We start from the raw sequence: 26,999 nt of genomic DNA, 5'->3' as shown, positions 1-26,999 counted from the left end.
GGTTACATATACATCCAACATAGATAAGGGAAATTACATGTTTGGTATGTTAACTATGATCAATGCTTGCAAGTATGATTGATCATTGTTAATCTTATGACATATTCTTCTAGCATCCATCACCCATCAAGTTGATCGCTGGGAGAGTTCATCGAGCTACCAATGGCGCCATGGATACCGCTAGCAAAGGAGTAATTGACATCAGGCCATTAGCAAGTCCCTGGTTGGAATTAGGAGCCCTGGAAGAAATGGGTGTGCTAGTCTGCCTATCAACCATGTACTTTGATGCCAAATCCATGAACGCTGGTGGATATTGCCTTGTTGGGTGCCTTTCGTCTTGCAGCACCTGCTTGATCTTTTCCTTGACAACATCTTGTATTGCTGCAATTTTCTTGTGGAATTCCTGCAGCTCATCAAGCCCTAACGGATAGGCTTTTGCAGTCAACCAATACATCACACGCCCATCCACATCGCCCTCAATCATCTCCTTTAACCTCTCTGTTCTCTTCTTCTCACTCTCAATCAATTGTTCTAACTCAGAATACTCTAAACTCTCCTTTGTAGTGTTTGTCTCCCCACTACTACTATCACAACTCTCATCACTCGTACCATGTCCGCTCAAAGTGAGGAAGCGATTGATCATGGTCTTGAAAGAGGGAATACCAAAGGAGAATGGCCTACCAGCAGGGGAGAAGGCAACAATGGCGATCATCGCACCACATAGTTGAGTCCTAGCTGGCTCTAGGTACCATCCCTTGGTGGCTATTGGCAACAGCCAGCCCACACCGGACCAAAATTAATCATATTTACACTAGCAATCTTCTTGATGGCTAAAATATCTGTAATAAGCTAGTTTTTACCAAGGAAAGTGATTACCACTCAAATTAGAAAGATGAATCTCAAATGGCATGACTCTCCACTAGCTGTTATTAGCCAAAATGGTTGTTTAGATAGTCTAAACACTACATGATGGCCAGCCATGCCCGTTTAACCAGCTGATTATCCTATTTAATTAAATGACCACTACTCAGCCCGAGTTGTTTAGCGTTAGGTGAACACTGTCTCTAGGAAATAAAATGGGAATGCAACTGCATATTAGCCCACACATAAGTGATCTAGAATATTTCTAAAAGATTGTTACAATGTTCTTTATGCTATGCACTTCAGCTTGGAGGCCCTTTGCTTTTGTGGCATTGGCTCACAAGGATTCCATGCTAGAATATGTACCGATGATAATGACCCCAAACATACCCAATCTTTGAGTTGAGAGCTAATTTTGGTGAAATATTGCTTGCAACTCAAGATATGTAGTATAATTATCTATATTATTTACTCTACATCGATAACTAGCACTATAATTAGACCCTTAAAATCATATATGCTCTAGCTAGGCTCCATAATTATTCTAATTTCTGGTTGATGATCTTGTATCCTGCACTCAACAAATATGGATTTCCAATGGTTCATGCTTTTGTTACCAAGTTTTGTGCTTGATTACCTCGATATTGCAAATTACTTGTAGTTCTAGTTCATAGCTAGATCTTTAAGTTATAATTGGCCTCACTTGTGAAGGACAGTTGGACTAATAATAATGAGAGATGAAATTGGATGTGAAAAAGCTTGGGTAAAAGGAGTTTTATTGTTCGAGTTGAATGCAATTACCTACTTGTAGCTCTAGAGCATAATGATAGATGATTCCCCCCCCTCCATCAAGAGTTCAAGTTGACTTGAAGATTGCTTTTAACACCCCAGATATTCAAGCTAGGATAAATCATCCCCACAGCCAGTTTATGCTTACAAAACCTATCGTTTATGTAACCTAATATCATGTGGAACCAGAAGGGTAAATTTACTAATCATATTTGTAACCAAAGAAACTTTGTTTATCTCATAGAGTTTCTCTTCTCGGTGACCATCCTCCATCTCAGAAATTTTTTATATTTTTTGCTTTTAAAAATGAGTGAAAATGAAAACTACTACATTAATACTGGGAATAGTAGCTAGAAATCATTGTTCTAGGAAGCGTATACGGTATCTTCCATTCATTTTTTACCAGTACCTTTTAGCAGTACTACTTCCATAACTTTTACCATAGAAAAGATCCAACTAACTTCATGGAAAAGCGGTATGCTTACTTCAACCACCATTGTCTAGCAAGCCTAAAAATATCATTCAACTTTGCAAATCTATCATCAGTATGCATATTATCACTGTAAATATGAAATGAAGCTCATGACCAAGAACCTTCAGTTCCACTAAATTAAAATCATTGGGTTTACTTCCTACATTCTTAAATATAAAGAGAATATGAGTTTGTCCTATGTCAAACTATTCTAAGTTTGATTGAGTTTATAGGAAAGAATAATTATAATTATAATATCAAATGAAAATCATTGGATCCATTGTGAAATATATTTTTCATTTTTATTTCTCCATACAATCACGTGAGATCACGGTTCCAACTTCCAAGTCTCGGCAAGCTCCAGCCACAACAAAGAAAAAAGGTGGAATGCGATTACAGTTCTAAACATGGTCTAAGCAGTAAGGGTGTCTTTTAAATGGTAACATAGTTTTGTAGTTAATGTAAAACTATATTATCAGCTAAAATTATATACTATTTCCGATCAAGTACATGACTTGTTTTATAGATGTAACATATATGATCCGATGCTGTGCAGCGTACTCCGTTGCTATCCTGAGTTCCTGACTCGATGGCCTAACTAAGTCGGTCAATGCCCTGGGACTGCAGTCGCCGCCGATTCTCGACAATCTGACCTCTACTTCCACCTTGTTTTCGTTCTCCCTCTTTTATTTTGGTCAAACAACGCGGCCGCCCCTGATTTCTTTCTTTTCGCTGCTGGCCACCACATGCGAACGCATTAAGCCAATGCAACTTGCTCATGCTCAATAACGAGCAACTGCATCTGCTTGCAGATATTTTTTCGCAAACCACATTTGACCGCACCAGAATCCAGCACTAGATATCAGGACAAGGGTGCAGGGACAAGCTCCGAACAGCTCTCCAAAGAGGGCAAAACTCTGAAGCTCCGGTTGCAGATATTCAGGTTTGCATCACATCAACAGCCGACTGTAAACAACGTGGTGCTAAAAACTCCACCCCAGCAGGCAACGGGGCTGCAAACTAGTTACCAGAATAAACCACCTGGCGAGCCGGACAACAGTGAAAAAAACAATGGTATGTACATCCAACAAAATGGTGTAAAACAAAAGCAGCAGCAGGAGGAGGAAAAGCCTCGCCGCCAGGAACAAAATTGTTGGCCATGTAAGCACAGCCTTAATAGAGGGACGAACATCAGCACCGATATTTACACGGCTGCAGCATGGAACAGAGGCCGGCCTCTACACATCTACAGCAGAATGGTCTATTGGTCGGAGTCCAGCCATCGCCTCAGCTTCGAGAGTGCCTCCGGAGACAGACTCTTGCAGCACCTTAGCCTACTATTTGATGCCGGCTCTAGGGGTGTGGGACCCCCGCCGAACTCGGACCTGAAGCAGACTACGATCACCGTGAGGTTGTCAAAGGTCTCGAGCCTCTTCGCCTCCATGGCGAGCTCCCGAGCACACCGCTCGGGGTCATCGTGCCGCCGCAGCCCCTTGCGGACCGTGCTCACCGCGTGCTGACTGGTCATCACGTCCCATATCCCGTCGCACCCGATGATCAGGAACTCGTCGTCCTCGGTGAGGGTGGTCCAGCGGATCTCTGGCTCGGCGATCAGGGGTGACGCCGAGCCTCTGGGCAGTTTCATGTCCCAGTCACCAAGAGCCCGGGTCACAGAGAGAACTCCATTGAGGTAGCCATCTTCAATATATCCACCAGATTCAATAACCCTTTGACGCTCTGCATCATATGTTGGCCTGTGATCCTTTGACATCTCCACTGCTATGCCTTTCCTACAAAGGACTGCACGGCAATCCCCGGCATTTGCAACCAAAAGTTGCCTGCAAGATAGGAAGAAGAAAAGAGCATGAGTACTGCTTCATTGAACCGCTCATCATGATGCAACGAGGCTTAGTTTTTCACACTCAACTAACCTTCCAAGGACCAATGCTGTCAGTGCTGTGGTTCCAGAAGAACGGTTGATGAGTGAATCATCAGCCAGAGCAAGGTCAGCCCGCAAGAAAGCCTTGCGGACTGAATCCTCAACAGATTCAGCAAACATTTCATCTTCTTGTGATGCTTGTGGGAATTCAGCATCCTCAAAGAACAATTTCATTGCATGCTTCTTCATGTAAGCAGCTGCATCTGAACCACCATGCCCGTCAAAGACCTAAAAGGCAAAATCACACACAGTTAAATTGGGTACAGAAATTTACATGAAGAATATAATTAGCTGAACAGCATTCACAGCACGTACCCCATAGAAGGCACTAGGTGCAGAGAACATAAGCAGTGGACCAAGATGAGCAGAAAGATCATCAATTCGAATATGTTCATCTTCCATGTACCGCCTAGGTCCAATATCAGCGAAGCTACCAGATCGAATGCTTGGGACAAACTGCAGGGGTTCCACAGATACACTACCCCCAGCATTAGAAGATCTTTTCAACTCCTGCATCAAGAACAAAACTGTTAATTTCACTGGTGTCTTCCAGTTGTACAAAATGTAACAACCTAAAATTTCTTCTCCAAAATGTCTAACTACCACAAAGCAGCCCTAAAGCTCTGTTTTTTTCATATTAATAGCTGCCAACTACTAGTGAATTGACCAAACAACTATTCTTTTCATCCTAGGCGAAAACAGTCAATTGATTACGACTGGAAAATCCAGATGACCCCAGCAACGAATTTAGGGGAGTCTACACATTTTACATACGCAACTGATCAATATGAACTCCCCAAATCAATCTGTTCACTTCCAACGAACCATAATCAAATAACACAAAGAAATTGAAAGGAAGCCCCTGTCCTTTGAATATTTAGACAAACTATCCTTGCAATTTACCTACCATACTAGAGAAAACATTCGAAATCAGAGTAAATACTGCAAGAAATATTACCCCCCTAATGATCCGAGAAACATTTGACCACAACATAGGGAAAAGTTCTTATGCGATGATTTCAGGCTATATAATTTCTTAGCAAAACATTAAACAGGACAAGAAAGACCAAACCTGCACAACCGCCTTCGGCGACGCTGCCACCTGCACCGGCATGGGCGCCACCGCGACCACCTCCTCGATGACCTCGACGCTCTTGACGACGCACCGGTGGAACCGTGCCTCCAGCAGCGGCACGACCTGATGCATGACCTCAGCTCCGGCTCCCATCTCCGCCTCCAATTTGCTCAACAACAGATTCTTCCCCACCGCGTCTGGGACACGAACTCCTCCCAAATCCCTCGCCTTTCCGCACACTCCGACCCCGAAGAACTCCCGATCCGATTCCGACCTCTTCTTGGCCTCAAAATTTCTCCACCCCCAAACAGCTCGATCCGAAACACTGGTCTCCTAATCTCGACGAGAAGCACGCGGAAATCTACGAAAGAAGCAGCCTTTCCACAATCCGCGAGAAGGGCGACACGGAGGAAGAACTTTTTTTTTTCTTTGGACACAACACGGAGAACTGACCCGATCCGAACGGGAATTCAGGAAAGAAATGGCGGAGAAGCAGAGAGGTGTTTGCCATTTATTCGCGCGTGGCGGAGGACGCAAGAGGACGGCGGCTGCCGGTGGGTGACGCGGGTGTGTGACCGGCAGGTGCCGTGGCGGGGCTTAGGTGTCGTGCGCGGGCGGGAGTGCTGGGCTACCGGCACGCGTGCGCGATGTTGGAAGCCATCAGGCATGGGGTGGTCGCCGACCACGTTTTGGATTGGGCAGAAAAAGCGATGACGCGGGCACTCGTTTCACACCTTTTGCGTGTGGGAACCGAGGACGGGGAGCGTCCGTTTTTTTTTTCTTTTCCTTTTCTCAACCTATTAAGGAAACTTAGGTCTATTTTTTATCTCCCAATCAATCACATAAAAATATATTTTACATATATCAGATTGCAATGTTAATTCTCATGAATTTTAAAAAATATTTCAATGTAAATAGTTGAAAAAACAAGCTTCAATAGACTCTTGTTCTACAAATAGAGTACTAACTTAAAAAAGGTTAAAATATTATGATTTCTACAAAGCTAATATCATATTAAAACCACTTCGAATATAAATCTATTTATAAAACTTTTATACACTGAACATGCATGTGATTTTTATTAATCTTTTACTCCCTCCATTTTTATTTACATATCATATTAAGTCTATTTTAAATTAAATTTAGCTAACTTTGATCCTATGGAAAAATATAGCAATAATAATACTACCCAGCATATGCACTATTAAAATATATTTCATGGTGGATTCAATGAAATAAATTTAAAATTAAAAATATTATTAGTTTTTCTATAAATTTGATTAAAGTTGGTCAAATTTGATTTAAAACAAATCTAATACAGCACGTAAATGTAAATAAAAATAGAGCAAGTATCGAAAATTTCTAGAGTTTGATATATTTTTCTCTAATCACATTATGTTCCTGTGCTCCGCGAATTTATAATTCGATATGGTATTACCATGAGTTCATTGTAACATAAAAGTTGCGAAACTTGGATCCGTACTATTGCAACGTGCAAATTTTAGAAAAATATAATTAAAAGATTGAGATTTGTAACTGTAGATTGAAAGGTTGCTCCGTTAGCTGTTGATTAAAAAAAAGAAAAGAACCACTGACCAAACTCACGCACGCACGCAGGACACACCCTGGCTTGGTGTCAGCAGAGGAGTCATGAGGTGGCCACGTGGGCGGCGAGGGCAGGGCGGAGCTAGGTTTGCTCGCCGGGTCCGGCGACCCCGATGAATTTCTAAAAACTCAGTAAAAATTATAGTTCGTCACTATTTTTTAAAGGCAAACATCTCAGTGCATGATAGTAAAGACTTCATCCATATTTTCTCCTCTAGCTTCGCCCCTAGGCGAGGGCCTTGTCGTACGCGTCGAGCTCGTTGAAGTAGATGCCCCAGGCGCAGCGCATGCAGCCGCTGCCCGCAGCAGTCGTCCGGGAGCGGCTTCTCGAGTGGCTGCGGCATCGGAGCCGACGGGCGCTGGCAATGGCGCAGCGTCGGGCTTGGTGGCGCCAGATGGTGAGAGCCAGAGCCAGTGGCTGAGGCGGCAAGCAGTGGCTGAGGACTGAGGAGAACGCGGAGGATGTGGAGCTGTTATGTTTTTTTTTTCTTTTTTCCTTTGAGTGGGTGGAGCTGCTATGTTGCTGAAACGAGGGCAAGTAACGTGAAGATAACAGATATGCTAAAAGACTATAATGGAGCATTCTTTTGATGGTACTTTTCTATAGTTCAAATTTCGATGGTATTTTTCTAAAATTTACACCTTTTAATGGTACAGATCTAATTCTCTCTAAAAATAGCTTCATGTTTTCCTTTCCTGGTGTTAGCAGTAAAAGAAAAATAAAACAAGTTTGGACAATGTCCAAACCGCAGACACAAATAGGCACTATATGGCATATCCAAAATTTATTTTTCTTTTCTTTAAAAAGAAAATTAGTGGAAGTTGAAAGAAACTGGCTATCAATCCATATGGCTATTCTGAGTGGATCGTTAACATGGCATTCCATTCTGTTTCTCGTTGACTTTTACAATCACACGTATGTCGAAGCACACGTTCTGCATGTTTTACAGCAGGGGAAAGTTCGAATTTGCCACTTATGCACGATGCTTTTTTCTCGTTTTCCCATCTCCACAATCCGATCTCGTTGTTTTTCATGCAGAAATGCCTAATTATACACGATGCTTTTTTTTTCTCGTTTTCCCATCTCCGGCGAATTCGCCGCTTATTGTGCGCTTAGGCAAACCACATGTACATCCATGGTGATCTGTCCTTATCACTCCCCGTTCCCCTCCAGTCTCCGATCCAGCTTGCCGTGCAGTTCCCGCCGTTGGGACATGGTCCGACGTATCTCGGACTCACGAGCGACGAGTCCCCAAAAACAGAAACACGGCTCCGCGCTGACCCAATCAATACCCGAAGTCCCAAACCGGCCCTCGCAAGGACGAGGAGGTGGGGTGGCTGCTTGACTCGCTTTGCTTGGGACAGGGCAGAGGCTGAAGAAAGCGCGTGCCCTCCACGCCACCTAACCCGCGAAGTCAAAGCGGCGGGCGGCGGCGGCCGTGTGCCCGCTTCCGGTTTCCCCTGGCTTCCGGCGGGTTCCCGAGCGCGCAGCACGCGACGCCGCCCCTTCGCCGGTTAGACGACGGTGTGTGCGCGCGCGTGGTTGCCGTTGTCGCGAGTGGACGGGGACGGCCCGATAGGTGCCGAGCATAGGGGGGCGGGTCGTTTCCCGTTGGCCACCGCGAGCTTGAGTCGTAACGCCTCCGGCTCCTGCAGCCCAGTGCCCACCGGAAAAGAATGCTTCGTGCCGGCGCGCCACCGTGCTGTGGTCCATCGGCGGTGGCGGCTGGATTGGTATAACCTGATGCGCAGTAGCGGAGGACGGATTGAAATTAAGGTGTGGCGCAGTGTGCTGATAGAGCAACATTCCATTTCTCCCTCAGTTTTTTGGTTGAAGAAAACACAGGAGAAAACAAAGATGAAAAAGAGAAGGTACTCACAAAAATCAAGTTATGGCAGCGGCCACATCTTGCCATATTGAGTGCTCCGCCACTGCTGATGCGATCGATCGCCGATGGATTCGCGGGCAGATTACCAAAACTTTTTGTTTGATAAGAACATGCCAACGATGAGTTTTCCAAGTTGTTTTCTCCAAGTTTTTGTTCCTAAATGGCTAGGAGGAGTGGTACAGACAAATGTACAACATAATTAGTTTTTCTTCATATAATTATGCTTATAAAAATTTATGCTTTCAAATTCTCAGTTCTCCTACAAGTCCAATTATATGTGGCCCCCCAGTCAATGTGATAGACATGCTATTAAATGTTTCTTCTTTGAGCAAATATATTGCTTGAACCAGTAATAAATTTTAGCTTTTCTTGTATACAATCGATTGTGATGCATCAAAATGAGTTGGGAACTGAAAATACTTAATTGTGAATGCATCCAATATGAATTTGTGAAAATATGAATGCTTCTAGAGTTTAGGGTGTTCAACGGAATGCACATTCATCATATATGTAGATTAACATGCTGCGATCAATGATGAGATGATAAATATTCATTTAATTGAATTTTTTTATATTTTCATAACTAATTTTAGTTTAGATTTTATAATTTTTGTTATTTTTTCAATATTGATAAAGGAGTAAAGTAATTAACAAAACTCAATTTATTCCTCACTATCGTCATCAATGATCAAAGTAAGATGAGGATTCAAACTAATATTTAAATTTGATGCTACTTATGTACCAGCTACAGAAACTTTGTGTCTCATAATGATTTGACCAACAACTTTGTGTCTCATAATGATTTGCAGGTTGGTCTGAATCATCTCTTAATTGTAGAAAACTATATTTTCATTCCACAAAACAAATAGTATGTTGATATATCATCATCTTTTATTTCTAGAAGACTTAAAAAAATCAATTTCCCTTCCATGTAACAGATAGTGTGTTGTTATCTAACTCTGGCAAAAGACCAAGCTTCACTTACAAATGTTGTACCACATGTGGCTATTTACGCAGCTAATTAACCTGCCATGTATAGTTAAAATCGACACCCATTTTGGAGGTGTAATGGTTATTTAATAGTTATCAACTACATATAAAGTCCCTAGAGTCGGTATGATTAGACAAAGTGGTGTTGTCGATTGATGTTTATATCTCAGTATCAGGTGGAACATATGTTAAACAAAGAACTTCTACTAGTCCAATCGCCGCGTTCATTTGAAAAACTTCCTCCATACAATTTTTCTACCCATAAAACTCCAAACGTAACACAAAAAATTAGCAGGAGACATGACACATTTTTTTTCTTTATGAGACATTGCTTTGATTTGAAATGATTGCCTACCCATGCTAAATTATGTACCTCTATATCATAATTTTTTAAAAAAACATCAAGAAGAAAGACCCCTAAGGAAAATATAATTACACTCATGCATACGATTTTCTCAATACACAAGTAATTTATTAAAGATAAAAACTACTAACATCTTTGAACGTGCGGCATCACACTGCAATCTGTCTATTTAATTTAAATTTCTCGTAATCTCAACCGAATTGCAATGTTGAGTATTTGAGTTAATTTTTTTCAAATATATTTTAATAACTAATCAACAAACTTAAAGTCAACCAATTATTGTTCACATTATTCTCTATGATAGCTTATGGGTTTCCTGACGCGCATGGTTTGTTTATTTTGGGCCTTTGGGTTTCATAAAAGGTCAATTTGCGTACTGCTTGGGAGATCATAATTTCAAGATCGGTTATTAACTAGATATTAGATAGAAGTGGTGTGCTTTTACAAAAGAAAACAAGTGGAATAGTTCCTTGGTGTAACGGTCCACATTTAAGCTGCCCTTGTAGCCTAGTATTAAGTAGGCTTCAAAGGTAGATGGGCACATAAAAAAGGAGTTTGCAAGCTAGTGACTTTTTGAGATATCAATATCAATTTCATTCTAGATATATTATTTTATCTATGAAACATCTTAAAAAACAACATACCACGTAGAGTGAAGGTTTTTTGCTTGTACGGATCCGAAACCTCAACACAGGTGACTAGTAGTTTAAGATCATCCACGAGTGGCTTGAGATACACATTGATGCCATTGCCAAGTTGATGAATTATCCCTAGTTGGTCTCTGAGGTCTTAGTCTATAGTACTAGCTTGAATCAGGTTAGCTCTCTAGTGCTACTTTCCCTTTTCATGCCCTCTCAACGTCTGGACTTTATTTTTTCCGTTCTTGTAATGGAAATGGGGCGACCTCTATTCAAAAAAAGAAGACCCCTAAGGAAAATAGAATAACAAACTCATCCATGTGATCTTCTCAATACACAAGTAATTCATTACAGATGAAAACAAATAACATTATATTTGAGCGTGGTGCATCATGCGACAATCTATCTATTTTATTTAGACTTCTGGCAATCTATCTATTTTATTTAGACTTTCTGATATTTTGAATTGAATTGCAATGTTGAGTATTAAGTTACATTTTTTTCAAATATATTTTAATAACTTATTAACAAACTTAAAATCAACTAATCATAGTTCACATTATCCTCTCCCACAGGTTATTGATTTTCTAGCGTGCATGGTTTGTTTCTGTTGGGCCTTTGGGTTTCATATCAAGGAAAATTGGCAATTTTGCTCCTGAACACTCTACAATGTCGTTTTTTGCCACAGGACATTACTCAATCTTGCCTTTGCTGCTGGACACCTTTTAAGTGTGCACCTTTACCAATGGATACTGTAGTGATTATAATATCAATTTCCTGGTTGGAAGGATAGAGAAAATAAGTAATCTGACCAAAATACCCTTGCAATGGTAGGCTGCTCACAAGACTAAGTAATTTTGCTCCTAGACACTCTTTCAAGTATGCGGCGTCACAGCGCTGCACGGCCACGTCGCCGAGCGCGCGGGGGGGGGGGGGGGGGGGGGGGAGGCGGCGCCCCTGCTTAGCGTGCACCGGGGGGGGGTGGAAAGCGCCGGGGGGAGGGGGCCAAGGGGGTAATTTGGGTATTTAGAAACTTTTCTCCCTCCATTTTTCTCAAAATAAATATTATAATCACTGCGGTGTTCATTGACAAAGATGCATACTTAAAAGGTGTCCAGCAGTAAAGGCAAGATTGAGTAATGTCCTGTGCAAAAAACGACATTATAGAGTGTCCAGGAGCAAAATTGCCCAAGGAAAATTTATGTCATGCTTAGAAGACCGTGAGATATGTTTATAAAATAGATATTAGACAGAAGTGGTGTGCTTTTACATAAGAAAACGATAGAATAGTTCCGTGGTGCAATAATCCACATTTAGGATCAAGCTGCTCTAGTAGCAAGTAGGCTCCAAAGGTAGATGCGCAGATAAAAAAGGACTCTGCAAGCTTGTGACATTTCGAGATATCAATATTCATTTAATTCTAGATATTTGTTATCTAGAAACATCTCAAAAAGTATGGGGACGTGGTTTCTAGTGAGCTAAACTTATTTGGGCCCCAAGCCAAATAATCTTGTTGATGGCTATTTTATAATATTGTCATAAATATTGCTCCTTCCAATAATTTAGATGACTGAAACAGATAAAGTTATAGTTTCATAAAGTATGGGCATACGATTAAATATGTGAAGTATTTTATATATAATTTAGATGATTGAAAATGATAAGGTCATAGTTTCATAAAAGTATATTTATATTTTGCTATGTTTGAAAAGGTATTGGCCAGAATTATATTTCAAAAATTACATTTATGTTTAAAAGTCAAAATGCGATTTTACATATGGCTCTACAAAGTACATCTGCTTTTGATATCTCTGTTATAGATCCTGCCCTCTGACTCATTGAAGGACATTGAAGGTTGTAAGATGAGGGTGTATTTGGTTGATGATACCAATGAGCAAAGCTAAATTTAGCAATACTTAAACTCAGGGCTGGGCCAACATTTTAGCCTAAAAAGTTTTGTTGTTTGGATCGGTAGCATGGCAACCGTATCAAATCTGTTAGATTGATTACTGAATGAAGAAGCAATGAAACGGGAATCGGGGAACGGCAAGGCAAAACAACGTGGCCCTGACCGCCCGCGCCGCGCGGCAGGCAGTTGACGGCGCGTGCCATCCACGCCGCCTTTTTTTTTTTTAACCTTTCGGAGAAAGAGTCAACGTGGGCGAATTCCCCGCTGCCTTCCTTCCCGGTCTGGCGGTCTCCTTGCCGCGCGCGAGCAGAGGGAGCGGGTCGTTTCTCGTTGGCCGCCGGCGTGCGAGAAACCGCGACGGCCGCCGGCTCTTGCTGCCCACCGGAAACGCATCCAGCGGCCGTGCGGTTCATCGGCGTCGACGGTTCGTCGTGGCTTTTCTACTTCCAACGACGCGTTTCTTGGTGCGATTGACGGATGACTCGCGGGCAGGTGGGCAAGTGGCTGGAGCGAGAAGAGCTGCCCTTTCTTACGGTTTGCCAGATACTGCTACTTGGCTATCCTGCGGCCGCCGGGACGCGATGGTCGTCAGCACGCAGCTCACCTACGACTACTCGGGATGCGACGTGAGAAATGGTGGCGCTCTGCTTGGGCAACGCGTGGTCGTGCGTGCCCCGAGCCTGTAGCTACAGCTGGATGGCTTTAGCAAGCTGCGCGTTCGTACTGGTACTAGAATAAGATTAATAATATAACCGGTTGTAAGGATTTTTCAGCCTATTTCACAACTTATTCGTATAATAGTTAGCTTTTCATCGCTAATATATATTTCTCTTAAAACTTTTAATTTATATCGAAGTCGGCTGTAAGTTCAGTCCGCTCCTTCTTTCTCTCCTCCCTCTCAGCATTCAGCCTATTATAATACTTGCTAATGTAAATGTATTGCAACACTTTCGAAGCCAGTGAATAAAAAAATCGGATTCCGAATACCGACTGCCACATCTACACACCACTAGCATGGCAAGAGTAACCGATGTTTTAGCGGATCAGGAACCAGCTCCGGCAGTGAAAGAGAAAAGGAAGCTCGCAAATTGCAATCGTGCATACCCACAAGGCAAAGGGATTAAAGAGGCAAACTGATCCACCTTGCAAGCTCATCATCCACCGCGTCCTATGCACGCAGGTCCTGAGGCGCTTTCTGCCCCAAAAGGCAGTGGAAAAGTGTGGCGATAAGAACGGAGCTAAGGTACTCGGGACCAACACTGCGCTGAGCAGGCGCGCAGAATGCTTTGCTCTCTTCCTCCGATCCCTTCCTTTCCTTCCCTTTTCTTTTCTTTTCTTTTTTGAAAAATTAAAAGCAGATCCCCTTTCAACACCTGTTGGTATCTCTGCCCCGGCAGGCAGCACGAGACACGTAACGGGAGCGGCAGTGCCACACGACAAATATCAGTCCACACGTCACGACCCAATTGTTCTTGCAGCACCATCGTACTAGTGCCTTTTCACAAAAATGTGGACGCAAAAGAGAACGGAATCGATGTCCAGCTCCAGACGGAGAGTTTGGGGTACGTAGTCACCCCAAGTTAACAACATGTAGGCACTTGGCAAAACGAAATGTTCGGTTTGGTGTTGCCCTTTTGTTTTATCCATTTCAAGCTTATCGTCCCCAACAGTCGTCGTACTTGACTTCAACGCTGCTCACGAAGCATAACTCCAGTGGCGCGCATCGCAAAGCTTTGGGCGCGAATTAGGCATGTTCGGAACGATAAAAGAAAGAGCACTTTCGACATTCTAGGGAAAGTTTTTCTGGTCAAAAAGAAATTCTACCACTAATGAGTGGTTGAGACCTGGATAGAGACGAATCAAAGGGGGGAAAATGGGTTTACCTAAAATACTTGCTCACTGAAGCGCCACGCATTAGGCTGCCAATGTTCTGAGACGCCACGTGGCAGTGGATTTGAGGACATGGCCCCAGTAGAATCTACTGGAGCAGATGCATTTTGGCACCTACTCCTATCAGTACACACACTACACACTAAACCAAGCCACGCGTCACTTGGGCCAGCAGGATACTTCGACAACCAGCAGCTGCAGGTCTGCAAAAGCAACCTGATTAACTCAACGCCACGGTCTTCAATGCTGCAAATCCAACTGCAGTAGCGAATAGGCAATAATAACTTCACTTCAGCTTGACGAACTACAGCACCTTTGTTTTCTTCTCCAAACAAGAGAAACGCTTACCTGGAAAATACCAACAAAGTTCTCAAATAGATTTCCAGAAATACACGTCATCGACTTTTCACTACTTCGGTTGCCAATGTACAAATAGCATCGCAAAGACATGCTGATGATGAGTTCAGACCAAAGGACTAAACAAATATACACAAAATTCAAGATTTTGTTACAAAGCCTTCATAGTAGAACACATGATGCAATAAATATGTTAATATTCTTCTGAGTGAACTGGATCATTGTACGTATTGCCTCATATAGTCATATGTACAACTAAACAACCAGTTCAGCCCTTTTGCAGCTTGTTACTGCAATTCACAGTGAATACAAACTAACGGTCAGCTATGAAGATTGCGAACCCCAAAACTGGAAGAATACGGGGAACTCAACTGCACAAGCAGAGACCAATAGTTGGTTCCAACTGAACTACTTTTGAAGAGAGCCCTGTATCATTGACGTTAGTGATGGATGGACACGAGCGGTCTTCAATGATCGTGCAACACTTCTTCCTTCTGAATATTCCTCACCAAGAGGCCATCTTGGCCGCAGCTCATACTGTACCACACAAGAGCTGATCAGGCAAAGAAAATAGGGACGTAGATCATGAAAATTTTTGCAGCATCAGTTTCAGATTCTCCACTGCTAAGACAATAGGGACGTAGATCATGAAAAATAGGAATAAGAAACAGGCTTTGAAGTCAAAACAACAAGACATGATGCCATTTAATTAAAGAAATTAGATGTTATAGTTTTGACAGTGCTGATCTACATGACATCAGATTATCTTGCTTGAACAGTAGAGCCAAATGCAGTTATTGGGGATAAATAAGGCAGCGTGGAACTGTAATTGGAGTCAAAATTTCAAAACAACTTCAAGAACTATATCCCACTTGCATGACAACTGGATTGCTGTTTGTTTGACACTTGTCTTTTTTTCCTTGAAGTTGACAAAAAGGCCCGATTATACTATCATGGGGAGAGATGTCCCCTTGTCTTAAGAGGTGAGTACTGACCCTTTAGGGAGGTACTCACAAGACCTCAAGGACTCAAGTGGGTGGCATCACAACTAGAACTCTACCAAGCTACTGCTTGGTTGCAGCCCAACTATACAAAGTTCAAAAAATTCAGAGAGGCTAGCGGTGTCATGATAGAAAAAAGAAATAATTTACCGTGGCTACAACTTGTTTACTTTGGTGGTTATGGTGTAAGGATGTTAAACAGCCCTATGCTTCAAACCGTGAGTAAATAAACATAGAAAAAAACATAAGAGAGAAAACAAAAGGGCCTGCTTAAGCCAGCCAGTATAAATGAAAGAACACGAAGTACTCCTAAATACTAGTCACACTTAAACAATGAGCACAGAAACTTCGCAGGAATAAAATGCAAGCCAAGTGGCAGACCTGCATATCATCAGGCTCATCATCAGCAGGTGGGTCCTCAAATCTTCCCACAACAAAGTGCTCAATCCCAGTCCAAGCAATCATGACGCCTACGCAAATGCAGCAACATAATATAACTGGTTATTGCTCAGGAAAACGAATTAAGAATAAAGTGGTAAAGACAGCTAAGGCCACATACTTCAATATGACACAAAAAAGAGATAGAATAGTACATTATAGGGTCTACAGTGAAAAACAAAGAACTGCAATGAGTTGGTATGGTAACTGCTTTTAAATACAAGACAATTTTATCGTACTAAGTTACTAAGACTTTTCAATTAACTCGTACCATTGTCAGTACAAAGGCTTGGAGGAGGAGATACAAGTTGTAGGCTGTTATTATCAGCAACTTGATTCAGGCGACTTCTAACATACTTGTTTGATGCGACACCCCCTGAAACAACCTTTAATTATTGGATCAGTCCACATACTGGATGAGTTAAACAGATTTAACCATCATCAAGATATCTAGATTACAAAGTATTTGATGGAAGGTTCAATCTTCAATGCCCATTCAACTGCTCGTTGGCATCTTTCTTCCAAATGTAACACAGCAACTCGCTGCATAGGTCAAAATTATCAGGAAAAGATCGAAATCCTCGGTAAACATTGAATATATTGTCCATTGTGTAGAACCTGGAAAGAGGCAGCAATATTTGCCCTTGATTGTCTGTCTTCCTCTGATGCAGACAAAATGGGAATATCATCTGTGCTTCTACCACAGTTTAAAAGTGACAGATCAGTTAATGAATTAAAACTGTTACCATGTAAACTACAAATGTTTTCTGAAAAAGATGAAGAACTTCCCATATTTTAAAACCAAGTTACCAAACTTTGTACATGATTGCTTGCACAGGTTTTGATGCTACTTGAAACAACTATCCCTTAAGCATAAAAGAGAATTTACAAATGTGCATTTAGCAGCTCAAATTCTGTCAGTTTAGAACTTTGAACTTGAGGTATAAAGAAAGTACCAAATACTACTTTCTCAAAGAATATTAAGTGGATGATTCTACCGGAACCAACAGAAAGCCTGTTCATATTATGGAAAACGGAGAGGACACAGGGACTAAGACCAGTGAGATGGGATAGTATGTGCTTACAAATTCATAGATTCAATTGCCAGTCGGACTTGAGTCTTCAGACCAGCATAAGAAAAATTGCAATCTTTATGTTGTCGCATTGGAACCTGAAAGTATACAAGAAAAACTGTAACCAATCACATCATTTAGCTAAGAATATTAACAAATGGATAACAACATTTAGCTATATCTCAGTTCAGAAAAATCTATATCAGCAGACTTACTCTGAACTTAACAGCATCTGGATCACCATCTAGAGCAAGCTCTTCAAGAGCAGGACCCCCACCTTTTCGCATATCAAGGCCCAACCATCTTGCTGTTTTGTCATATGCCTCACCAATCGCATCATCTATAGTAGTCCCCAGTTGAACGTATTGCCCAAGGCTATGAGCAAGAACAAGAAGATTGTGTCCTCCTGAACAGATTAGCTTGTTAGATAGCTTAAGACATAAGAGAGAATTAAGGAATCAAGGATATTTCTTCTGTCCTGATTATTACACTAGCTTTTCTGCCAGCTTAGCATATATGCTTAAGGAACTTATGCTGCATTGATTTACATGCCCTTTGCCAACAGGCACAAGATTCATTCTGTAATTGACAAAAATCATCTGTCACAAACATTTCATTTCAATAATTTGAACAGCAGTGTGGGGCATAAGATAGAAATCAATTAATATATTGGAATAAGAAGGAAGCATTTCAAGTAGTGAATATGGTGCAAAAGGAAGTAGCTAAGATGTGGTAAATTAAAAGGCATTGAAAATCAAGAGACCCAATTATTCTGTGTTAATGCACAGAAGAGCAGCAAAATATGATAATTAAAAATCACTTAGTGGTACTAACACACATAAGATTAGCAAAATATGGTAATTATTCCATGTTGTAGCAGGTGGAAAAATGCAATTATGCTTTTAGTGTGTTGAATATTGAATGTGGCATGGGCTTGTATGATTGGTAGCCACAGCTTGCCACAATTCTCATAGGCAGGTTGGTTTAAGTTATCAAGTGTATGTTCCATTTTTTTTGTTTTATTTTTTTCAGCTGGGTCCTGGCTGAAAATCCTAGGAAACTAATCCCAATTGCAAAGTTGTTGAGAATCTTATCAAGACCTATTGATCCAGGGAAAATTAAGAAAATAGTAGCATATAAGGTTGATACATAGTACTGTGATTAGCATGTACCTGAAATTAGAAGAGCCAAAAATGGGAAATCAAGGTCCTTGTTCACTAGCCTGACAAGGATCAAACAACATTAACTGCGAGTACAGTGCATGCATACAGTTACAATTATGGTGAAATATAATGCAATATTTTGTTTAAGTTTGTAAAATGTTATCATTGGCATAAACATGTTTATCATGCTCTAAGTAATTTAGCTTTGAGTTTTGTTTCTTTCATTCACTACAAGACACCTATTAGCCAATAGGTGAATGATGTGGCATCGAGAAGTAGATAGTTTATAGGTACAAATCTGCTCCTATATTACACAAAAGTAAATATTTTTACATTGGTTGAAAATTGGTTCAAACTTTGAAGTTTTAATATAAAAAAAATCATTTGCTCTTAGCTTATGCTACTATAACAGCATAGTTTAATTGGCACTATAGAAGGATGCCAAGCCAAGAGGTAGCGATGTCTATAGTCTAAACAGATGTGCAAATTTTGATGTAAAACCAAAATAAAAATGTCAACAAAAGCATGAATTTATAACAATTACAACAAATGACTTGAAACAAACTCACTATCCTTTATTCTTGAAAACAAAACCTTCTTCCATTTGATGACGAATTATCAAAACAACTCGCACGGCATATAGTAAAAGAAAGCCAAAGCCTAACAGATCTATTTTAAGATCAAGGTTAATTGAACAGCAAAGGGCCCTATCAGTTAAATACCTGGAAACTAATGCATGTGCTTCCATATGATGAACTCCAACAATAGGCAAGCCAAATGATTTTGCTACTTGTCTCGCTTTGTGAACACCAACTGCAGTTTAGACATGCAATTGCATTAACAAAGAAAAAACCAAATGGATCATGGAGACAGCAACAAGAGACTAGACTTTATGAACAGGCATGCTAGTATTTATCCTGAAGTCTGGCACATTGCACGTCACTTAATATCATGGAAGTTCCAAGCACGTCAAAAGTTCTCCAGAATGACAGAACCAATGCAGATCTATAATTGAACGATGAGTTTCTAGTCTGATCAAATTCAGCTCATTTGGATCATGTGCACACCTAAAAACTGTAGTAAATCGGTATCTAGTGAACAGATATGTCAACATCCCAATTATCGAAGAGGAGGTACATCCATACCTCTAAGGCATAGACTAAGTCCTGGTCCAACGGTAACAGCAACAGCAGAAAGATCACTTCCTGACAATTTTGCATCATCAAGGGCCTTTTGAACAACCTGGGCACAAATTAAGTACATAAATACCAGAGCCTCAATAGGCTGTAGAACCTCTGTCGATCTAAGAAACCACACCTGGTCAATCACAAGAGCATGAGCTTCCTCGGCCATCTTCGGAGCAACACCCCCATACCTTGCAAGCAAATCCGCCTTCAAATGTTGGCCAACGAAAAGACACAGAAAAGCAGACCTGGTCAGCAATGCACAAACGTTTCCCTTCTAATATATGCTACTGATTGTCATGTTGCATAGGAAGACAGGCTCAAATTTAAACCGGAATAAGAGGTCCGAATGTAGAAATAAAATTAATAAAATTGTGCTAGAAAATGGCTTACTTGGGAAGACACCACTTGGCTAAGGATCTCCCCGTCGCCTCTAACCTGCAAGCAGCCAGACAAACAGCAACGAGGCAGCTCAGCACAAAAACATAAAGGGTTCTCCACGCCTCCGCCGCAGGTAAAATCGACAGGAGAAGAGGAAGCAAGCATTAGTACCACAGCGGCCGCAGTGTCGTCGCAGCTTGTCTCGATACCGAGCATTAGGAGGTCGCGGCGGGCTGGAACGGCGCGAGCAGCGGTGGAGGAAGACGCCACGGTGGAAAGGGGGCGGAGGGCAGGGGGAGGGGTTGCTGGAGAGGACGAGGAGGCGGAAGCGAGAAAGCGGCGTAGAGTTGGGGGAGGACGAAGACAGGAGAAAGGCTTTGCTGGTGCTCGGCGGAGGAGGAGGAAAGCGGCGGCGGCGCGGGAAACGGGCGGCGATAAGGTCGGGAGAAGAGTGGCCGCCATTCCCTCCGGCTCCGCTCCGGTGGTGGCTGACTCCCAACCAAGGCCGAGATGGGATTTCCGGATTTGAAATCGGAAGAATCAACCCCTCAAAAGTTGTGGAGCTTTTTTTAAAAAGGAATAAAAAAATAAAATTCGAAAAAGGGAGCCGGATGGGAAAAATTCGGAAAATAGGTACCTCCCGCCCGTTGATCGGACGGGAGGCGTGGGGCCGGGGACCTCCCGCCCACCCAGCGGGCGGGAGGTCCAAAAAAATTTCGAGGCCCCTACCGAGGACCTCTTCGCGATAAAAATTTCTTATTCGCGAAGAGGTCCCTGAGGCAGGCCTCCCGCCCGGCCAGTGGGCGGGAGGTGCCCCTGCTTATGATTTTTGTTATATTTTCTTGGAATTTATGTTTCACGAACTATTTAAAATTCAGACCTTTTTCAAATACAAGATTTATTCGCCATACTCTTATGTATGCATATAAAATTTTAATTCAATTTTACGAAGAAGATTACGGTATCTAAAACTCGTACGAAGATGGTTAAACGATAACGTTTTGCAACGTAGAATCCTAATATTAGAATAGTACGATACATGAAGCCATTAAAAATAAAATAATATGATAACAAACAAATTTAAATATACAAATGCCAAGTCACAGTTATAATTACAAACACAAATACTGATATGTCTTTAGTCAATGCGGCAAATATTACAAATACACATACAGATCTAATACAAACTCAACGCGGCAAATATTACACATGAGCAAATAACGTTCAAATAAAATTACAACTAAATGATGCCTGATGACGTAGTAGCACTCGATCGGCGACGTCTCCCACTCCTTGATGCAACCGGAGGTCTTCCATCTGTAGCATCACCTGTAGGGCTAGCTTCAGCAGAACTGGGGCCAGCATCATTGTTTGGACAACGTTTATACGTGTGTCCAATCTGATTACATGCACTGCAGGATAATGACTGGATAGACTTGTACCTTTTTACACTTTAACCTTTAGTAACTTTGAAAGTTACTTTTACAATTCACCTTTTTACACTTTTCAACACATACATTTCAAATGAAACTTTTGAATATATACATATTTTTATATTATTTTATTATTTTTTTATAGGGATAAAGTAAGAAAAACGTGTTTACAAAACCACCCTTCACTTATTTTGAAGTTACCCCTTATCCAATTACATTTTGCAAAAACAACCCTAGGTTTTTCTATAATTACAAAAATACCCTTTTATGTGAGTGGTATGTTAAATGAGTGTTGAATTGCAATTTTAGCATGAAATAAAATAGTTTTATGTGCACACTTTGAATGTAATGTTGCATTGCATGTAGATATGACTACTTCCGTAGACGGTACCTACGAGATCTCCCAGGAGTCTGCAGAGGATGCTTCTAAAGACAAAGTGAACATCACCAAGGGATTATCTGAAGCCCCGAACCAAAGTTCGAAATATAATAATACTAACATCCTTGACTCCAGCCCCACCAGTAAAGGCAAGCCCCGGACATAAACCCTACTATATGAATACGCCGTGTCTGACGGCGCCCTCTCTTAACCCGTGCTGATCTTGGGTCTGGAATATATATAACAGGATTCGCTGTCTCAGTGAACGATCCAACCAAACGGAACCCATAGATCTCATACTGCCAGATGCTGGCAATTGTCTCCTTTCTGAAGTAATGGGAAACATATATATTGACAGGATGTCGAATATCCGCACAAGCAGCCATTACATGAGAACACGGTACATGCAACAACTTTGGCCTCATGCATAAGCAACAACAAGTTCCATCAAATTTGAGAATGCACTCCTTTACAGGAGTTTGACGTCTCATGCCACGTCGCGCTCTGTCTTTAGGAGATACCTCAAACTTGAGCTCCTGTGTACCACATTGCCGTACGTGGTGTAGCCGGACGCTAGCTGCCTTCTTAGTCATATATTCTGTCAGCATTTTCCCAAAATATCTGTCTGGATCTTGCATGAATGTCTGATTTTTAGTGAACCGATCCCTAAAGTAATCGGTACACCCGCGGATGATGAATTCTACAATTGCAACCAGTGGAAGCCCACGAACACCACGCAGCACCCAATTGTAAACCTCGGCGAAGTTGGTGGTCATTATGCCGTACCTTGCACCATCAGTATCGTAAAGTAACGCCCACTTCTCCTTCGGTTCATTCTCAATCCATTCAGAAAAGGTTTTCACCGCTGACCCAGACCTTCTGCGAGTACGTGCAGTATCTATTGGCAAAGGACACAAAGCCTCTGCTTCATCCTGTGCAGTTCTGTTTTTTGATGTGTCCTCGCTTCTTTTCTTCCCGGTCAGTTCATCAAGTTTCTGCCACTGCTTGTTAAATTTTTGCTGATTTGTTTCCTTGCATAGTCTCTTGAACATATCCATAAGGTGCTTGTTCTTGAATTGCCTGAAAAAGTTTGCACTGATATGTCTCATGCACCACCTACTGCGAACATCACGCCACTTGGGCGGCTCTCCGGTCTCCACACACCCCTCCTGCAAATCTAGTATTGCCCTCAGTATGCCAGGGTGACGATCATGAATCAGGCAGACATCTTCCCTATCCCGAACGACTGCAAGCTTAACCCGTTCCAGAAACCAGTACCAACTATCTGTGTTCTCACTCTCAACAAAAGCAAAAGCAACAGGAACCAATTGATTATTTCCATCCACTCCAATAGCTGTCAGCATTTGCAATCTATACTTTCCTAGGAGAAAGGTCCCATCGATGCACAGTAGAGGCCGGCAGTGTTGGAATGCGTTAATGCATGGACCCAAGCTGAAAAAGACCCGCTGCAATATGTAGGGCGGACCTTCTCCTCTGTCTAGACTTTTCAGGTCATAATAGCTTTCAGGATTTCTTTGACATAGGACGGCCAGCAATCGAGGAAAATTATCATATGCAGCCTCGAACGTACCAAACCTCATCTCCAACACCTTCTGTTTTGCACTCCACGCCTTTCTGTACGAGATGGTATACTTGTACTTTTCCTAAATATACCTGATAATAGACTTTGGTTCATATGATATGTTCTCTACTATCATCCTGTACATCTCATTTGCGATGTATTGTGATGTAAGTTTGCGATGGGTCTTCTGCACCCCCGGCAAATGACATGTGTGCTGAGTGACAATTGAGCATTCACAATAATCTTTCCATTTACCCTTATAAGCATGCACCCGCCACGGACACCCCTCCTTCACACATACCACATCGTACTTACGAGATTTGCACTCGACTGTTTTAAACTCTCGCATAAGAGAGAGAGACCAGCACATAACAGCTTCCTTAACCTCTTCAATTGAATGGTACCTCGCACCCTGGACAATTTCATTCTCCCTGCAATCCGAAGGCACGCTAGATCCGTCATCTACGACAAGATGACTAAAGTCGCTGCTTACCCATTCTTCAGGTACATCATCGTCATCATCAGACGAATCGGCATTCATTGCTTCATCCAATTCACATTCTTCGTCTTGCGGCTGTTCAACAATAAAGGGTATATTCTCGCCCTCATCAGCCACGCATTGAGGTGCTGCGGTGCCACCTGCCTCAATGTTTGCCTCCTCAAATTCTTCATCAATATTTTCATCCCCCGGAGCAGCTTCAATGTTTATCAAAGGGTTCTGGTGCACACTGACAAGAAGTACCAATGGCCACTGCCAATGACTTACATTTTGCAGATAAGTTAACCAGTCCTCGTTGCTTGCAAGTGGCATCAGCTCCCAGATCAAAGCGTGAGTGGTACGATTTATGACGCACTGAACACTCACAGTGTGTGTCTCCTGATTAATCCATAATCCCCTCATTAACCAGTTGCATAGGGATTTAAATGTCCTCTCATGCGGTCTGGTAATTTCTCTGACCGCACAGTTGAATTCACTTAAATCTACCCCATTCGGCCCATAAATCACATTTCCTTCTCTGTAATATATACTGAAAATACTCTTCTCGGAAGATATATCTGTCAATCATTAATAAACTAGTTATACTACATATTAATACACAACGACCCTAAGTTTCAGCGATTCCCAGATTCTATTTTCCAGAATCTAAACTATTCAGAATATAAATTATACTAAAAACAATTGAAAATATTAAAAACTATTCAAAACATAACTACTCTAAGAAATATTTCCTAGATTATACTTATTTTCAAGTAATTATACGGCTAGAATGAGAATATACCTCCAAATCGACGTGTGAACAGGGCTTGGTCACTTTCTCTTCTCTCTTCCTCTTCTTCCTTTCTTTTTTTTCTGGTTTTTGCTGAATAAAATGACATTTTTGGGGCAGGTGGGGCCTTATATAGCCAGGGGGACCTCCCGCCCGACCAACGGGCGGGATGCCCCTCGGCACGAGCTCCCGCCTGTTGGACGGGCGGGATGCCCCCGCAGGGACCTCTTCGCGAATAAGATAACTTTCTTATTTGCCAAGAGGCCCTTGGGGGACCTCCCGCCCGTTGGATGGGCGGGAGGTCCCCGGCCCCATGTTTCCTGCCCGATCAACGGGCGGGAGGTACCTATTTTTCGAATTATTCCCAACCGGCTCCCCTTTTCCGAATTTAATATTTTTTATCCTTTTTTTAAAGTCAAAGTTGGGGGTTCGGAACACAGCCAAAAGCCCATAAACTGATTGGGCCACAAGCTAGAACGGCCTGTAACAATAGTAGGCCGACGAGACCAGAGCGATTAGCTAGCGAGCAGTGAGCCCAATTTGTGTTCAGAACAACCAAAGAACCTCATCAATATATGAATCATATATACAAGCCCCAGATCATATGAATCAACTTAAACAAAATGCTATTTCCATCAATTATCTCCTCTAAACATTATGCCACTTCACAACAGTATACATTAATGCCATGAAAACAACCAAGCTGACTATTTCTTTTTCTCGAATACGCAGGAGAACTGCACATCACTGTATCAAGAAGAGAACCATCCAATTACAAGATCCAACTCACCACCTTGGATCAGAGTGATGAGAGGGAAAACCTAACCAAGCTGAATCTCAAACATAGCCACATAATACCCTTTCTCCTTCCTAAGTGCGTCAATGCACATGGGTTCCAGTATCCATGATATCGGTATGAAGGTAATCAAAAACTCCGACTGCTGCCGGTGCTGCAGAGAGCTTCTGCATTGTTGGCCGGGTTGCTGGGTTGGGATCTAAGCACTGTAGGGCCACCGTGAAGAGCACAAAGATTTCTCTTGCCACCTCACCTTCAGGGAGTGGGAGCCGGTTGTTCAGCAGATCCTTCAGCAATGCGTGTTTCTTGGTTGCGCACAAGAGGGCGGAAAGAAAATCACCAGGATGGGATCCCATGAATAGCTCGAGGACTACCACGCCAAAGCTGCAGACATCGCATTTATCGGTCACCCTCGTCATGTATGCAAGCTCTGTAATATCAAAAAGTTCAATCAAGGCTGAAGGAAATGCCCAAACGATTGTATTCCTCATTTACTACTAACATTGTCGATAAAATATGCTTCAACAGGTAATCATTGGTATGACATTATCACGTAATAGAAGTTAATATACTTTGAAAGAACAAAAGGTCAAGCCAAGCCCATATTTCAGGATTATGAAATTTCCACTTTGCCACACCACATTCTATATAAATTTTATCTCGAAATCGCAGGAGAGCTGCGCTTCTTTGTATTAAGAAGAAGATGACATTCTATATAAATCATGTGTGAGTTAGGATGTGTTTGGTTGGAGGAATCGGATGGGACAGAACCGTTCCATCCCATTTTTTGAGTTGTTTGGTTGGCGGACGAGGCGGAACCGATCGGTTCCGATATGGAATATTCCCTCCATATTCGGAACCGTCTGGTTCCGAAAAAACATTGGTACGCGCTCGTTCCAGCATCGCCCGAATCCTCTTCACCTTGTCCCCGTCGCCCGAGGGCCGCCGGCCGTCCGTCCTGCCGCCGGGGGGAGCTGGGCGCCGCCGGGGGGGGGGGGGGGAGCAGGGCGCCGCCGGGGGGGAGCTGCGTGTCGCGGGGGGGGGGGGGAGCTGGGCGCCGCCCGCGGGGGGGGGGGGGAGCAGCGCGCCGCCGGGGGGGAGCAGGGCGCCGCCAGGGGGGAGGGGAGCTGCGCGCCGCGGGGGGGAGCTGGGCGCCGCCGGGGGGGGAGCAGGGCGCCGCCGGGGGGGGGGGGGGAGCTGGCGCCGCTCGCGGGGGGGGGGGGGAGCAGGGCGCCGCCTCATGCAGGGTAACACATATGAAGAGCTCCCAGAGTTCCTGCTACGTACCTACCGACTGAATTCTCAAACCAAACAAGAAATGGAACCATTCCGTTCCACTTTTAATTCTCGAACCAAATAAAAAACTAGAACGGTTCCGTTCCGGCTACCAAACAAGAAATGGAACCATTCCATTCCAAGAATCTGGAATGGAACGGTTCCGTCCTACCAGGTTCTCCAACCAAACACATCCTTAAAGAAACAACATAATATGGAAAGAATAACAAGTCAAACACTAAACCAAA

General features: G+C 42.5%; 3 protein-coding genes across 4 annotated transcripts; all 3 read right to left on the bottom strand.

Annotated features, from left to right (window-relative positions):
• Positions 1-148: 148 nt before the first annotated feature.
• LOC112892709 (agamous-like MADS-box protein AGL29) lies at positions 149-712 on the bottom strand. Its single transcript, XM_025959837.1, has one exon. It carries the CDS (start codon positions 710-712, stop codon positions 149-151), a length of 564 nt encoding a protein of 187 aa, XP_025815622.1.
• Positions 713-3,103: 2,391 nt separating this feature from the next.
• LOC112894604 (probable protein phosphatase 2C 2) lies at positions 3,104-5,636 on the bottom strand. Its single transcript, XM_025962369.1, has 4 exons — positions 5,134-5,636; positions 4,377-4,571; positions 4,054-4,289; positions 3,104-3,960 (listed from the first exon to the last, which is right to left on the bottom strand). The coding sequence occupies exons 1-4, from the start codon at positions 5,287-5,289 to the stop codon at positions 3,384-3,386; spliced, it is 1,164 nt and encodes a 387-aa protein (XP_025818154.1). The 5' UTR covers positions 5,290-5,636; the 3' UTR covers positions 3,104-3,383.
• Positions 5,637-14,876: 9,240 nt separating this feature from the next.
• LOC112895196 (probable tRNA N6-adenosine threonylcarbamoyltransferase, mitochondrial) lies at positions 14,877-20,544 on the bottom strand. Of its 2 annotated transcripts, none has more exons than XM_025963116.1 (13): positions 20,190-20,544; positions 20,031-20,075; positions 19,771-19,845; positions 19,599-19,695; positions 19,176-19,266; positions 18,463-18,512; positions 17,506-17,696; positions 17,303-17,388; positions 16,836-16,914; positions 16,677-16,760; positions 16,489-16,603; positions 16,161-16,249; positions 14,877-15,315 (listed from the first exon to the last, which is right to left on the bottom strand). In XM_025963116.1, the coding sequence occupies exons 1-13, from the start codon at positions 20,478-20,480 to the stop codon at positions 15,187-15,189; spliced, it is 1,422 nt and encodes a 473-aa protein (XP_025818901.1). In that variant the 5' UTR covers positions 20,481-20,544; the 3' UTR covers positions 14,877-15,186. The 2 variants fall into 2 exon arrangements, 1 of the variants encoding a protein (XP_025818901.1); XR_003229168.1 differs by having other exon boundaries at positions 14,899-15,315; positions 16,489-16,593.
• Between the last annotated feature and the right edge of the window lie 6,455 nt (positions 20,545-26,999).

Source organism: Panicum hallii, chromosome 5, assembly GCF_002211085.1.
Source record: "Panicum hallii strain FIL2 chromosome 5, PHallii_v3.1, whole genome shotgun sequence".
Classification (NCBI taxonomy): Eukaryota; Viridiplantae; Streptophyta; class Magnoliopsida; order Poales; family Poaceae; genus Panicum; species Panicum hallii.
The sequence above is the reverse complement of the archived record's forward strand: the minus strand, read 5'-3'. Positions and strand labels throughout refer to the sequence as shown.